Source organism: Mus caroli, chromosome 7, assembly GCF_900094665.2.
Source record: "Mus caroli chromosome 7, CAROLI_EIJ_v1.1, whole genome shotgun sequence".
In the NCBI taxonomy this organism is placed as follows: Eukaryota; Metazoa; Chordata; class Mammalia; order Rodentia; family Muridae; genus Mus; species Mus caroli.
Genome location: NC_034576.1, coordinates 23,491,296 through 23,507,077, shown reverse-complemented (window position 1 = coordinate 23,507,077; position 15,782 = coordinate 23,491,296). Strand labels below are relative to the sequence as shown.

The window sequence follows — 15,782 nt, the reverse complement described above, 5'->3', positions numbered from 1 at the left end:
AAAAAAAAAAAAAAAAAAAAAAAATTACTTGAAATGCTTTAAGTTTCTCTCCATTTTTCATTTGATGCTGGCTACTTGCTTGCTGTATATTGGTTGAAGAATAGATAAGGAAATTTTGGAATACTATTCACCTATTAAAAACAAAGGCATTATGAATTCTGTAGCCAAATGGATGGAACTTGAGAATATCATCTTGAGTGAGGTAACCCAGAGCCAGAAATACACATGTGCCATGTACTAACTTATAAGTGGACATTAGCCAAGTGCAGGATAACCATGTTATAATCTACAGACCCAAAGACACTGGGTAATAAAGAGGTTCCACGGGAGGATGTTTGACTCTCACTCAGAAGCAGAAACTTAACAGTCATCAGAGGTGGATGGAGAGAGGGTAGGAGAAGGGGTGAAGAGGGGAACAGGGATGGGGATCAGGTATGGGGAGAAGATGGGGATGGGAAAGGTCTAGGAGTGAAAATGGAAATTGGTGGGTGGCATTTCTGGTGACTAGCTGGAAGCCTGGGATGGGCAAAAATATGGGGAGTCTATAGGGGTGACCCTAGCTGAAGTTTCTACCAGAACGGGATAGAACCAGACTGAAGTGGACACCTCCTGTAGTGGAAGGTAGGACTTCCATAGGAGAGAGGCAGACATCAATCCACCCACAGCCTTCAATCCAAAATTGTCTTGCCTACAAGATGTACTTGGATAAAGACAGAGTAGAGTCTGGGGGAACAGGCAACCAATGACTGACCCAACTTGAGACCCATCCCTGTGAGAGAGCCAACACCTGATACTATTAATGATACTCCGCTCTGCTTGCAGACAGGAACTTAGCATAACTGTCTCCTCAGAGGCTTCATCCAGCATGAGATGGAGGCAGATGCACACACTCATAGCCAAACATCAGGCAATGTTCAGGGAGTCTTATGGAAGAGTTAGAGATCGATGTTAGCAAGCCCCAGGGGTCAGTGACACCACAAGAAAACCTACAAAGTCAACAAACCTGGGTCCATGGGGACTCACAGAACCTGGGTCACCAACCAGGGAGCATGCAGGAGCTGGACCTAGACTCCCTACACATTTGTAGTAAATGTGCATTTTGGTTTTCATGTGGGTCCCCTAATAAGTAGAGAGAGAGCTATCTCTGACTCTCCTGCCTACCATTGGATTACCTTCTCACTACCTGTCTGTCTTGTTGGGCTGCAGTGGGAGAGGATGTGCCTAGTTTTGCTGGCACTAGATATCCCAGGGCAGGGTGGTACAAAAGGGGGGCAGTGAGGGAGGAGGGATTTGTAAGGGTAGAATTGTGCTGAGAGGAGGGAGGGGGCTGTGATTGGGATGTAAAGTGAATTTAAAAAACCAATAAATTATTGAAAGAGAGATAGAGAGGGAGGAAGGGTGTAGGGGAGGAGGGGTAAAGTAGAGAGGGAGGCAGAGAGAAGTGCCTAGGTGGTGTCTCTTCACAGCAATAGAATGTTGACTCAGATACTCTGTGTTTGACCACTACACCATTCCTCCAGCCCCTCACTGGGGGATTCTAGGCAGGGGCTCTATCACTGAGCCATGTCCCCAGCCCCTCACAGAGAGATTCTATGTAGGGGCTCTGAGTTTGCTGTGGAATCCAGTTCTTATAGTTGTGAAGTAAGTTTTAGCTTTTATAATACAGTATAATATGGAACTTCAATGTTTTAAAAAAAGTATCCACAGCTGGTCATAGTGGCCTACCCCTTTAATTCCAACACTTGGGAGGCAGAGGCAGGCAGATCTATGAGTTCGGGGATAGCTGGTCTACTCAGGGAGTTCCAGAACAGCCAGGGCTACACAGAGAAACTGTTTAGGAAATACAAAAACAAAAACAAAAACAACAAAGAAAACAAAACAAAAACAAAAAAAGAAAAGAAGAGAAAACAGTATCTATAGTTGTTGTTCATGAGGGTGTTGTTTGCCTCTATGATGGTGCTCCTCCACCTATTCACCCACTGTGCATTACCCCTCTAACATCCCCTACTCTGGGGCATCAAGCCTCCCTCTTCTCCCACTGATGTCAGATGGGGCCATCCTCTAATACATATCTATCTGGAGCCATGGGTCCCTCCATGTGTACTCTTTGGTTGGTGGTTTAGTCCCTGGGAGCTCTGGGTGGTCCAGTTAGTTGATATTGTTCTTCTTATGGGGTTGCAAACCCCTTCAGCTACTTCAGTCCTTCCCCTAGCTTTTCCATTGGGGTCCTCGGGGCCAGTTCGAAGGCTGGCTGTGAGTATTTGCAGGTGTTGGTAGAACCTCTCAGGGAACAGCCATACCAGGCTCCTATCAGTAAGTACTTCTTGTCGTCAGCAATAGTGTGGGGATTTGGTGTCTGCAGGTGGGATGGATCCCTAGGTGGGGCCGTCTTTCCTTCAGTCTCTGCTCCATTTTTTTGTCCCGGTTTTTCCTTTGGACAGAAAGATTTCTCGGTTAAAAATGTTGAGATGCGTGGGTGGCCCCATCCCTCAAATGGGGGCTGAGCCTATCTTCTGGAGTGTAACCTTTCTAAGGAAGGTTTCTAATGGTGTCCTAGATGGGCTCCAAAGCCAGGCACTTTTGCTGACGCATTCTGGGAACTGTAGTTCCAGCGCCTGTGAAGGTCGAGGTCGCTTCCGCTCCGGGAGGCATGGTTACCTCCGGGTGTGCCAGTGAGGGGAGACGTGGAGGGTCCCGCGCCCCTTCAGGTGCTGTCGTGTCCCCTGAGTGTCCCGTGGGGACAGAGTCTGTGGTCCGGGAGAAGCAGGCGGTGGTGGTGGCTGCGGCGGCGACCGGTTCTCTCTAGCTGGGCTCTTCCTGAGGTGACGCTGCCCAGGATTCCTGGACCCATCTCAGCGGCTCGTGGAGCCCCGGGGAGAGTCTAGCTTCCCACGGGAGCCTGGCAGAGGAGCTGTGATGAAAGATGGCCAGTGTCCTAAAGCCTTAAGTGGTATGCAACTCTGGTTTTGATGTGACTTTTTTTTTTTTGCATTTATTTATTTGTTTATTTACTTAAAGAGTGGGGCGTGCCACAGCTTATAAAAAGTGGGAGTAGAGTCACCATGTGGGGTCCAGAGACTCGAATTCAGCTGGCCACGCTCCAGCACAGTACTTGTACTCCTTGAGCCAGATCGCAGGGGCAAAAACTCCCTTTTAAAGAAAGGGTTCAGGTTTTTGTTGGTCCTTATTTCATGTACGCGGGAATGGAGACTTTTTGGAGGCTTTTTCAGGTGAGCTACCTTCACTAGAATGCAAACCTTTTAGTAGTAGAGACAGAGGACAGGGAGGGGGGAGGAATTTCACTCCCATGTATAGAAACAAGTATGTGTAAAATAGCCATCAAATTAACAGGCCCTTCTGAGTGTGACGGTCAGTTTTGAGAGCGTTCATTAGAGAGTTCAGAGCTTAAAGGATTGTTTTTCTGGAAAACCCATCACCACAGGCAGCTTTGTGAAGGTAAGAGTGCCCAGTATTCCTGAAGCTTCCAGAAATAGAGAATGTGGTGAGTGAGTCTGGTAACCCGAGAGTTTAGTAGAAAAGCCTGGTCAGCGCACACAGCCCTTGAGGCTGATGGAGAAGCTGAGGAAGCCATGTGGACCAACTGTTCTAGCAGTGTTCTCACGAAGCCCCTCTTCCCCCAGCTTGCTTCCCAGAGCCCTGCCTTGTCTCAAAGAGAAGAGAACAATGACCAAGTTACAGGTAAGTCGGGTTGCTTCCCCCATCCCCACAGTGCTAGGGATTGGAAACAGGACCCCTGCATGCTGGGCAAGTGCTCTGCAGCCACCATAGCCTATTTGACAAGGTCCAGGCCACAGAAGGACCCTGTTGCCAAAACAAACAAAAAACCCTAGACAGCACCTGAGGAAGGGCACCAGAGGTTGGGTGCCCTGTACATGCGTGTGTACCCTTGTGTACATATCTACACTCACATGCATGCACACATGTGTACACACATGAACACAGAAAACTGTTCACTCATATTTCCTGCACTGGACGTCCTGTGCATTCATTTCCTGAGCAACCAGGGAGCGTCTGGCTGCCGCCAACTGCACGGCTTCTGTGGTTGATCCAACTCAGATGATGAAGGGATGAAGGAAGGACAGACTCACAGACACGTGTACAGACAAGCTGGGATCGAATGAGCTGTGTGCTCTGGTGGAGACACACCAGCAGCCCTGAAACTCAGCTCATTTATCAGACACCACTGAGCACCCAGGAGCCATGATTCAGGAAACTGCAGCATGAATACTAATGCACAGGGGTATTTTACATGGAGTTCAGCCAAGCTCTCCAGCTACACAGTGCCCTCAGCTCCAGGGACTAGATGCTTGTTTTGCTTACAACAGTGGTGATTTTCCCAGGTAATGTGTAGTCACCAGGTATCCCTGATTCTCTGTATTCTGGCCTAAAATGTACACTTAAAAATTTTTTTGGGTACCTTGGTAAGTGATGAAAAATAGTTTTCTTGAAACTTTCACTTAATTGAATTTTTGTTTTAAAGTTAATATGTATCAGTGGAACACTTTATATATATATATATATATATTTATATATATACACACACATATATATAAAATGCTTCTATATATATTATGTGTATATGGACAGAACATTTAACATATATAATATTATATACATATATAATGTTATATAAATGTATAATGTAACCTTTATGGAACACTGTGTGGCCATGATTGGCATAATGCAGATAATGATGTTAGTTTTGTTGGACATATATTGGCTGCTTAATGCATATCATATTGTGTCTAAGGTCCCTCGGTGGACTCATTTAATCCCTTCAGGGATATTTGGAATGGAGATACTGTTATACACATGGGCAAACTGAGGCATTGAGAAGTTGCCAAGTTCTAGATTGTATGAAATTGACACAAAACCAGCCAGTACAGCCTGTTAGATTGACAGGGCTCAGGGCTTAATGAGTGATTCAGACTTGAGTGCCATCTGCCAGATACTCCTGGACACACGAGCATTTCATAAATTGGAGAATTTTTGGATTTGGGAATATTTGCATAGACTTTACTAATAAAGGATTCTGAATCTGAAATTATAATCTTGCTCAGCGCTAAGCATTTTTTTTTAAGATTTATTTATTTATTATATGTAAGTACAGTGTAGCTGTCTTCAGACACACCAGAAGAGGGCGTCAGATCTCATTTCGGGTGGTTTTGAGCCACCATGTGGTTGCTGGGATTTGAACTCTGGACCTTCGGAAGAGCAGTCGGGTGCTCTTACCCACTGAGCCATCTCACCAGCCCAGCGCTAAGCATTTTAAGTGATGTCATCACTCATGAAATGGGTTTCAGAGCACTTTGGATTGGGAGATGAAGGTAAACCCAAGATGTACTGCCCAGGAGGAGCTGGGCATTGCCAGCTGTCTCCAGTGTAAGTCAGCACACTGACTTACCACAGGGGTTGGTGCTCCCTAACTCTGCAATCCATGACTTCCCATTTAATAGCGATGGACCTAGTGACAAAGCTGCAGTAATGACGCCAAGTTCCTTGCACAGTGTTTTCTCATTTTTGTCCCACATCCCCTCTTTAGCCATGGAAAGGGTTGAATAGGTGTACTGCCTGGCGACGTGTGTCAACTTGACACCAGCTAGAGTCAGAAGGGAGGGAGGAGTCTCAGTTAAGGAGGAAATGCCTCCATAGGATCCAGGTGTGGGGCATTTTTAAAATTAGTGAGTGATGTGGGAGGGCCCAGCCCACTGTGGGTGGTTCATCCCTGGGCTGAAGGCCCTGGTTTATACCAGAAAGCAGTCTGAGCAAGCCTTAATTAGCAATCCAGTAAGCAGCACCCCTTGATGGCCTCTGCATCACCTGCCTCTAGGTTCCTGACCTCCTTGAATTCACATCCTGACTTCCTGCAATAATGAACAGGAATATGGAGGTGTAAGCCTAGTAAACTTCCCTGCCCAACTTGCCTTTTGGTCATGGTGTTTTGTCCCAGCAATAGAAACCCTAAGACAACAGGCTCTGTGTAAGCAGATGCTCAGGTCCTAGTGGCATTGGGAATGAATCTGAGGTGGCATGTGTGCTTGCTGTCACAGGAGGCAGTGACATTCAGGGATGTGGCTGTGGTCTTCAGTGAGGAGGAGCTGGGGCTGCTGGACGCTGCTCAGAGGAAGCTGTACCACGATGTGATGCTGGAGAACTTCAGGAACCTCCTGGCAGTGGGTAAGGACGGGGCCCTGTGTCCTTGGTGATGTCAGAAGTTCACACCCGTGTGTCTGTTGCACTCCACTGCTTCCCTTTTAAGTTTACTTATTTTGTATTTTATGTACATGTGAGTGTTTTGTCTGCGTGTGTGTCTGTGCCACATTCACTCATGATGCCCACAGAGGCCAGAAGAGGGCATTAGATCCCCTGGAACTTGAGTTACAGATGGTTGTGAGCCAGCATGTGGGTGCTGCACACACACCCTGGGTCCTCTGGAAGGGCAGCCAATGCTCTGAATTGCGGAACCATCTCTCCAGCTTCCACTTTATTGTTTTTTAATTTATTTATTTTTATTCTTTAATTCTTCTTTATAGTCAAGATGTCATACCCCTCCTGGTCTGCCCCTGACCACTCCCCCATCCCATACCTTCCCCGACCTGGGAGACATCCCATGTCTCCAAGAGGATGTCCCCACCTCACCAGGCCTCCCCACTTCCCGGGACTTCAATCTCTCAAGGGTTAGGTGCAACTTCGTTCACTGAGGCCAGACTAGGCAGTCCTCTGTTTATATGTGTCAGGGGCCTCATATCAGCTGCTGTATGCTGCCTGGTTAGTGGCTCAGTGTCTGAGAGATCTTGGGGGTCCAGGTCAGTTAAGACTGCTGGTCTTCCCATGGGTGCTTTAAATTAAAAATTTGAAATATTTCTTTGTGAGTGTGAGTGTGTGTGAGTGGAGTGTGTATGTGCTTATGTTAATCAATGCCATGACCATGGGAACTCCAGAAAAGAAAGCAGTTAATTGGGGCTTGTTTACTGTTTCTGTGGTGTAGTCCACTGTCATCATGGTAGGGAGTAGAGCGGCATCCAGGCCAACATGGTAGCAGAAAGTTGTCCATTCAGATCTTCAGGCAGCAGGACGAGAGAGACACTCAGCCTGGGTTGAGTATTTGAATCTCCAGAGCCCACCCACTCTGACACATTTCCTCCGCCTCCCGATCCCTGCCAAGCTTCTCCAATCCCTGTGGACCAAACATTCAAACACACGAGTCTATGCAGGCCATACCTATCCACACCACCACATTCCGTTCCCTGGCCCCCATAGGCTTGTAGCCATAGCAGAATGCAAAATGCGTTCAGTCCAACCACAAAAGTCCCCAGAGTCTATCACAGCCTCAATAATGTTTAAAAGTCCAGAGTTTAAAGAGTCTTCTGGACTCACGGAATCTCTTACCTGTAACCCCCTGTAAAATCAAAATCAAAAAGCAGATCACAGAATCCATCATACAGGGAGGAAAGGGAGCCCGGTGAGCAAAGACTGAACCAAAGCAAGAACAGAAACCAGGAGAGCAAACCCCAAACTGCATCTCTGTGATGTCACAGCGCCCTGCAGCTCCCCAACTCCTTCCAGCTCTGTTGACTGCAACACACTTCTTTCTCTTGGGCTGGTTCTCCTCCCTGTTAGAGGCTTTCCTTGGAGGTATTCCATTCCTCTGGCATCTCTGACCTCTTGGGGTCTCCAAGGCAGTCTTCACCTTCACAGCTTCACACAATGGCCTCTCTGGGCCTCCATGCAGGGACACCCCTGCCACATGCCTGGCCTCTGTGCCTTTCCTTAGCTACAGGGAGGTTCCACAAGCTCTTTCATGTGTCCTTGATCCAGATAGTCAAGTGCAGCCTCCAAACACCCCAACGATTTTTGTACTCTCGAACAGGGGCTTCCTGCCTGCCTTAGTCAGAGTCCATTGTACCCCTCCCTGCCTCCGACTGCTGACTTTCTATTTCACTCAGTACAATGAAGTTGTTTTCAGTTTTCTGTTTTCTGGCAAGGCCTTGCTATGTAGTCCAGGCTTGCCCAAAATTTGTGATCCCCTTGCCTCAGCTTTCCAAGAATTAGGGTGACAGGCTTCATCCCCTGTGCCTGACTGGAGCCTCCCCTTCCTAGGGCCTCACACTCCAGCTTTGCCTATCTCCATTTTTTTGTGTTTTTGTGTCTCAGCTGCTGACCTTTTTTCTGCTCAGAGTTCTCCCTGGTGGAGTGATAATGTCCCCACCCCCGTCTGCATTTGTCTCCTCAGGAGTCTTCACAGGCCCCGCTCTGAGAGGCAGCTTTACACGTGTCTTCTGCTCACTCTCTTCATTCTGCATTGGCCTCTGTTGACCAGACCTTTATCTATTTGCACAGCTACACATGGGCATTCATCAGAGGCCTAAGGCGACCTTGAACCTTTGCTCCTGGGCTTACCCCAGATTTCCCACCATGGTCAATGATGGCTTGCTCCTGAGCGGGCTCTAGCTTTGTTGTAGACCTTTTGTTCCTCAGAACTCTTAGATGTTCACCTTCGATGCTGGTCTCTAGAAAATGTTTCCAGAGAGGAATCTGGACTCAGACATTCAATGTGGATATCCTTGCTGATAACTTCTTTTTCAGTTAGGGTTTCATTGTTCCAAAGAGACACCATGACCACAACAACTCTTATAGGAAAACATTTCACTGGGGCTGGCTTTCAGTTTCAGAGGTTCAGTCCAATGGCATCATGACAGGGAACATGGCAGGTTGCAAGAAGACATGGTGCTGGAGGAGCTGGGCAGCCCACATTTTGATCCAAAGGTATCCAGAAGGTCTCGAGACTGCCCCTGACAGACAGTCAAGAAAAGGGTCTCTTCACTGGGCAGAGCTTGAGTACTAGGAGCTGTCAAAGCCCGCCTACAGAGTGACAGTCTTCCAACAAGGCCCCACCCCCTAATAATTCCACTCCCAGGCACCCATAGGCTTTTTTAAACACATGACTCTATTGGGGGCCCTACCTAGCCATAGCATAATGAAAAATACATTTTGTCCCAACTTTAAAAGTCCCCATAATCAATCACAGCCTCAACAATGAGTCCAAAGTTCAAGTCTTTTCTGACATTCATGCAGTCACTTAATGGTAATCCCCTATTAAAAAAAAAAAAAAAACAGATCACAATCTTCCAACGTATCATGGTGTGGTTCGAGAGGTGGTCTGAGGCATTTAGCAGGGTCTAGATGTGACTGAGCCACTAACGTTTAGGGCAGGTGAGAGGAATGGAAATAAGAATATTGTTGAGGGTACGCTTTTCCAGGTGGGAGATAGTGGCACCCAGTAATTGTGTCAGAAGGCAAGTTGAAAATGAACAACCTGTGTGTGTCTTCTATCTGTGAATTCAAGGGAAGCTGGGTGGGGCCTGGTAGTATGGCCCATTCCTGGAGCTTAGATGGGGTAGCAAAAGCTACACACAACAAACCATAATGCCTGGACCTAAACTTTTCATGGCCATTATGGCTCAAGATTCAGATCATACGCCTGTATCTTTTAGCCTAAAGATCTGGATCATATATGTGCCCTCTATTTCAGGATCGTGGTTCCAATAAAATTTTATTCCAGATAAAAGTGCCAATGAAAACAACAACCAGGTAATAATAATGCCTAACAAGATCTAACTATCCCTTGTTCAACTGCAAACATATAAACAATAAACTTAGCTGGGTGGGATCTTGCCAGAGGTCACCATTTCATTAATTCCATTTAATACCCTGAACCCAGGACTTAGCATCATTACACTTCCTGGTGCCCCTTTCCTCTTTAAACTACACACACATTTTGTTTTTTTTTCTTTCTAAGCTTTTGACCCTTGATCAGAATGCTCTTCATAAGAGTGAACAACAGGGTGTATACTAGGCTTTCTGAGGCCTCCTTCTTCACTATAACCAATCTGAATTTCTTCATTTTTAGCCTTAGGCAGACTCCCCAGAAAAGGGCACAAAGCAGCCACACTCTTCACCAAAATATCACAATAAAAGGTTTCTAGTCCACATACTCCTTGGAAACCTCTTGAGACAGCCCCCCCCCCCCCCCGAGTTCAAATCATACTCATCCCCAATGGCTTCCATAGTCCTATTAGGATAGCCCAGCAAGTCCAACTTAAAGCATCCCATGGCTTTCCAAATCCAATGTCCCAAAATCCACATTCCTCAAAACAAAAACATGGTCAAACCTACCACAGCAATACCTAACTCCTGGTACCAACTGTTGTCTTTGTTACAGTTTCATTGATGTGAAGAGACACCATGACCACAGCTACTCTTATAAAGGAAAACATTTAGTTGGGGTTGGCTTACAGTTTTTGGAGGTTCAGTCCAATGCCATCATGATGGGAAACATGGCAGCTTGCAGGCAGATATAGTCCTCAAGAAGCTGGGAGTTCTACATTTTGATCCAAAGGCATCCAGAAGGAGACCATCCTTGGCAGGCAGCCAGGAGGAGGTCTCTCTCTCACACTGGGCAGAGCTTGGGCTCTAGGAGTCCTCAAAGCCTGCCTACACAGTGACACACTTTCTCCAGCAATGCCACACCTTTCCAACAAGGCCATACCTCCTAATAGTGCCATCTTCCCATGGGCCAAGCATATTCAAACATTATACCTTCTATCCTCTATTCTTTCAGGAGGCCAAGTTCCAAACAAGATGGAGAACCTTCATACAACAGGAGTAAGATGCCTTTCACTGGGGAAGCTTCCATGTTGGCACATGGCAAGCCATGATGCCAATAAGCTGGCCAGAGCTCCAGAAGGTATAATCAACACTCAAGGAACAGTATCCTACTTCCCAGAGCAATGCCATTTCTCCTGCCACAGGGGAACAGAGGAGCCTCCCTGGGCCTTCAAGGACAATGGCTGTCTTGAGAGTCTCACAAATGATCATTCTAGCATTACTGAAAGTCAGAAATTTCTGTCTGGGATTGCTCAGCGTTCTTGGAGTAAAAAACATCTTAGCAAGAGACAGAACTATCAGAAACACTGTGTGCAGACTCCAGTGAAAACCAAGCCATGGCTCTTGGTTCCAGGTATTGACAGAATGAGTTGTGTTTCCCATCAAGATAACAATACCCTGCATAAAGGAGACAAAGGCCAGAGCAACAGTGACTTTGATAAACTTACCTTTCCTGTGTCACCTGTCACCCCGCATCCTGTTTACACAGAAAGAAAGTCCTACAAATGCAGCAAGGCCCAAGAAGCCTTCATTGACAGACCTATTCTAGAACTCCATCAGCAGGTCCTTGTAGGAAAAAAGTCCCCTGTACGTAGTACACACGAAGTCTCCAGACATAGCTCCATTCAAAAGAGTGTTCATGCAGGAAGAAAGCGCTACTGGTGTCACGAGTGTGGCAAGGCTTTCAGTCAGAGCTCAGCACTTCAGACTCACCAGAGAGTGCACACAGGGGAGAAGCCCTACAGTTGTGACAGCTGTGGGAAGGCCTTCACACAGTGGTCAGTCCTCCATGCCCACCAGAGAATTCACACAGGAGAGAAGCCATATAAGTGTGGAGACTGTGGCAGACGCTTCAGGTTTAGCTCAAACCTGCACATCCACCAGCGAGTCCACACTGGGGAGAAACCGTACAAATGCCACGTGTGTGGGAAGTGTTTCAGATTCAGATTTTACAGCCATCAGCGGGTCCACACAGGAGAGAAGCCATATAAATGTGACGAGTGCGGGAAGGGTTTCAGTTCAGCCTCAAACGTCAAAGTCCACCAGCGGGTCCATACGGGAGTGAAGCCATTTTGCTGCAATGTCTGTGGGAAACGCTTCAGTCGGAGCTTTCATCTTCACACTCACCAGAGAGTGCACACGGGGGAGAAGCTCTACAAATGTGACGCGTGTGGGAAAGCCTTCAGCCAGAGGTCCAGTCTCCAAGTCCATCGGCTAATTCACACGGGAGAGAAGCCGTTCAAGTGTGAGGAGTGTGGAAAGGGTTTCACTTCAGCCTCAAGCTTCCAAGGACACCAGCGGGTCCATACAGGAGAGAAACCATTTCATTGCGATGTGTGTGGGAAAGACTTTAGCCGGAGCTCCTATCTTCAGATTCACCAGAGAATGCACACGGGAGAGAAGCCCTACAAATGCGACAGCTGTGGGAAAGCCTTCAGCCAGAGGGCCCATCTCCAAGTCCACCAGAGAACTCACACCGGGGAGAAGCCGTTCAAGTGTGAGGAGTGTGGGAAGGAGTTCAGGCAGCGTTCGGGGCTGAGTTCTCACCAGATAGTCCACAAGGAAGAGAAACCCTACACGTGTTGGGAGTGTGGGAAGGGTTTCAGTCAGCCCTCACTCTTCGAAAGACACCGGAGGGTCCACACTGGGGAAAGGCCCTACATCTGCGGCACCTGCTGCAAAGGCTTCAGCCAGAGATCGCATCTCGTCAAACACCAGAGGGTCCACAGTGCAGCGAATCTCTAGGTTTGTTCTGCTGTCAGGTGGGCTCCATGCTGCTGCTTGTTAAAAGCCTCCCTTAAACCCAGAGGCGTTAGAAGACTTCACTGGGGATTATATTTTGGTTATTTTCCCATGAAGTCTTAATCTTATTGTATTTTAATTTCATTATGCAAAGGGAAGACCATATTTTAGAATGGATCTTAGAATACAAAGTAAACAAATTTAAAACTTTTATAGAAAAGATCGGATTTCTAATTTTCTATCTAATTTAATATCTGAAATATCTGAATTAGTTATAAAAGGAAGAATTGTCAGTTGTCAGGAGCAGTTCTAGCAGAAATCGTGCCTCATACTAACGTTGAATTTGTATCATTATAGGTAATCAAGAATTGGTAAAGCGGTTGCAGCATCTATTTTGGAGAAATTAACAGCAAATATCCTAAAAGCAAGGGACTTTAGTTCTCTCCCCCCATCCATATAGTAAAAAGAACACCAATTCCTGAAGCGCTTACATCAAATGCAAACCATTTGGAATTTTTCTGACATGTGAGAAAAAAATTAAGCTGAAGTCATTCAAAGCACAAATATGATTCAGTTAAAAAAATCAGAGTTGTATACCATCCTCAGGGTATTGTTACATTTTCCTGAATTTCTTAATAAGAATTGTTTTGCCTATAGAAACTGCTGAAGTTATTCAGGATGATTCAAAATTGACCTCACTGTTTACTCAACTACAATAATTGATCAGAAGAGGAAACCATCCATTGTATATAACACATCAGATCCCATAGAGGCCCATCAGGCCCTCTAGTACAAGGCAATAATGAAATTGATTAGCTATTGATAGGAAATGTGCTAGAAGCTTCAGAATTCCATAAAAAATTCCATGTTCACAACAAAGGTTTAAAAAGAGATTTTTCTATCACTTGGCAACAAGTTAAGGAAATTATGATAAAATGTCCTTCTTTTTCTTTATATAGCCAAACTCCATTACCTGCAGTGACTAACCCAAAGGTTACCCAAAGAAATTAAATTTGGCAAATGGATGTGGTTCATTTCACAAAGGTTGGAAAATTAAAATATGTGTGACATTCCATATACACATTGGAGATTTCAGTGGGCAAGTGCTTTAAGTTCTGAAGAGCTGATTCAGTGGGCAGGCAAGTTCTGAATCACATATTTATTGGAAGTTATGATAAAACTTATGGCAACCATGGGAATACCTGTTTAGATTAAAACTGACAATGTAGCCGGGCGTGGTGGCACATGCCTTTAATCCCAGCACTCGGGAGGCAGAGGCAGGCGGATTTCTGAGTTCAAGGCCAGCCTGGTCTACAAAGTGAGTTCCAGGACAGCCAGGGCTACACAGAGAAACCCTGTCTCGAAACCCCCCTCCCCCCCAAAAATTGACAATGTTTCCCCATGTTTCTAGTAAAATGAACCTTTTTTTGCATTTCATAATAAAAAACATATTACAGGTACTACACAATCCTGTAGGACAAGCCGTTGTAGAGAGATCTAATTGTACCTTCAAAGAGATGCTTAATAAACAGGGGTAACAAAGACTCCCAGAGGTAGATTACTTTGGCAGTTTGAATATGCTTGGCCCAGGGAGTAGCACTATTTGAAGATGTGGCCCTGTTGGAGTGGGTGTGGTCTTGTTGGAGGAAGTGTATCATTGTTGGAGTGGGCCTTAGGACTCTCATCTTAGCTGCCTGGAAGCCAGTATTCTCCTGTCTGCCTTTGGATGAAGATGTAGAACTCTCAGCTCCTCCAACCCCACTTCTGCCTGGATGCTGCTATGTTCCCACCTTGATAATTGACTGAACCTCTGAACCTGTAAGCCAACCTCAGTTAAATGCTGTTCTTGACAAGTATAGGTCATAGTATCTATTCACAGCAGTAAAACCCTAACCAAGACAATTACATAATGCTTTATTAACTTTAAAAATTTTAAATCCTAATTAGGAAAAAAAATAGCTGCTGAGAGAAATTAGATGATAGAAAAAACTGCTGAACTAAATCACCATATTTATGTTAATGATGCCCTAACTTCAGAATAGAAGACAAAAAATGTGTTAGAGAGGATGTTTTTTTATTTGTTTCAATAGGAGAAAACAAACAAGATTTCACCCAAACTTATAAAAATCAGATTTGATTAGGGGAGACTCCCTGATGATCTTGGCTGCAGAGAGGAACAAAGAAATTTAGAGGACAAGCAATAGATAACACATTGCTGATCCCTCTACAAGGGAACAGCTCTGAAACAGGCTGAGAAATGACAGTGTCTCCAGCCAGAACATGAGCTCTCCATTTCTAGTAAATCTTGTTGTCTATTAAATTCTCAGGACTCACCATACCATCATTTCTTATGGCATGAATGAAAATTTATTACAGTTCGGTTATTGTGATTTGAATAGGTTTGCAACCCCATAGACTCATGTGTTTGAATTCTTGGTCCATGGGGAGTTTCATTATTAGGAGGACTGGCCTTGTTGGAGTAGGTGTGGCTTTGTTGGAAGAAGTGAATGGTGGGCTTAGAATTCCCCTCCTATGCTTAGGCTCTGCCCAGTGCAATGCAGATGACAGTGGCCTCCTGTTGCCTGAAGACCAAGATGTAGAACTCTTAGCTTCTTCTCCAATAGCATGTCTTCCCACAGGCTGCCACGCTTCTTGCTATGATAATAATGCACTGAACCTCTGAAATTGTAAGCCAGCCCCAAATAAATATTTTTTATAAGCGTTGTCTTGGTCATGGGTCTCTTCACAGCAATAAAACACAAACTAAGATAGCAATGCAGTCCAAAGTAACATATAAAGAAAGACAAATGCCTTTCACCTGCCCATACAAAGAGCAGAGAATCCTATTTAGCAAATCTGTGCTCATTGTACATTCCATACATATGTTAATGCAAAATGTGTATTAAGTCTTAAAGTTAACATGTTTACATAAGTAAAGGACTGGACACCAGTGAAGTGGAACATCCTGCACAGAATTCATCCTGGAATATGTTGAGATGCTGAGACCTTTCTTCCACCATCCTATTTGGTCCACCCTCAGATTGCCTTAATAGCTGTTTCATCAAAACTTGCTTCCAAGACACCTTCAACGAAAGCTGCTGATTCCAGATGACCTCAATTGATCCAGCGTCTCAGAGTGTTCCAGTCGGGACTTCATTTAAGCCTCTACTTTCACAATACACAGAGACTAGACAGCAAATATTACAGCTAGCTCTCATAAGACTGGCCAATATCTCTACTTACTCGGGCCTCCAAGAAAGGAAAGTGATGTCATAGCCAGCAGAAATCCATTTTAAGAGAATGATGCCCCATTTCCCAAAATGTGGCATGGGTGGTTACTGTTCATTGGGTGA

The 15,782-nt window shown here is 45.6% G+C and overlaps 1 protein-coding gene across 3 annotated transcripts in view; it reads left to right on the top strand.

Annotated features, from left to right (window-relative positions):
• Positions 1-15,145, top strand: part of LOC110298164 (zinc finger protein 235-like) — a 27,792-nt gene extending 12,647 nt beyond the window's left edge. For 2 of the 3 annotated variants that reach the window (XM_029479669.1, XM_029479668.1), the window contains exons 2-5: positions 3,642-3,699; positions 6,072-6,198; positions 10,643-12,432; positions 12,787-15,145. In XM_029479669.1, the coding sequence (XP_029335529.1) occupies positions 3,685-3,699; positions 6,072-6,198; positions 10,643-12,432 (1,932 nt within the window). In that variant the 5' untranslated portion in view covers positions 3,642-3,684 and the 3' untranslated portion in view covers positions 12,787-15,145. Of the gene's footprint in view, positions 1-2,655; positions 2,951-3,641; positions 3,700-6,071; positions 6,199-10,642; positions 12,433-12,786 lie in introns of those variants that run through there. The other variant, XM_029479667.1, reaches the window with a different exon arrangement.
• The last annotated feature ends 637 nt before the right edge of the window (positions 15,146-15,782 follow it).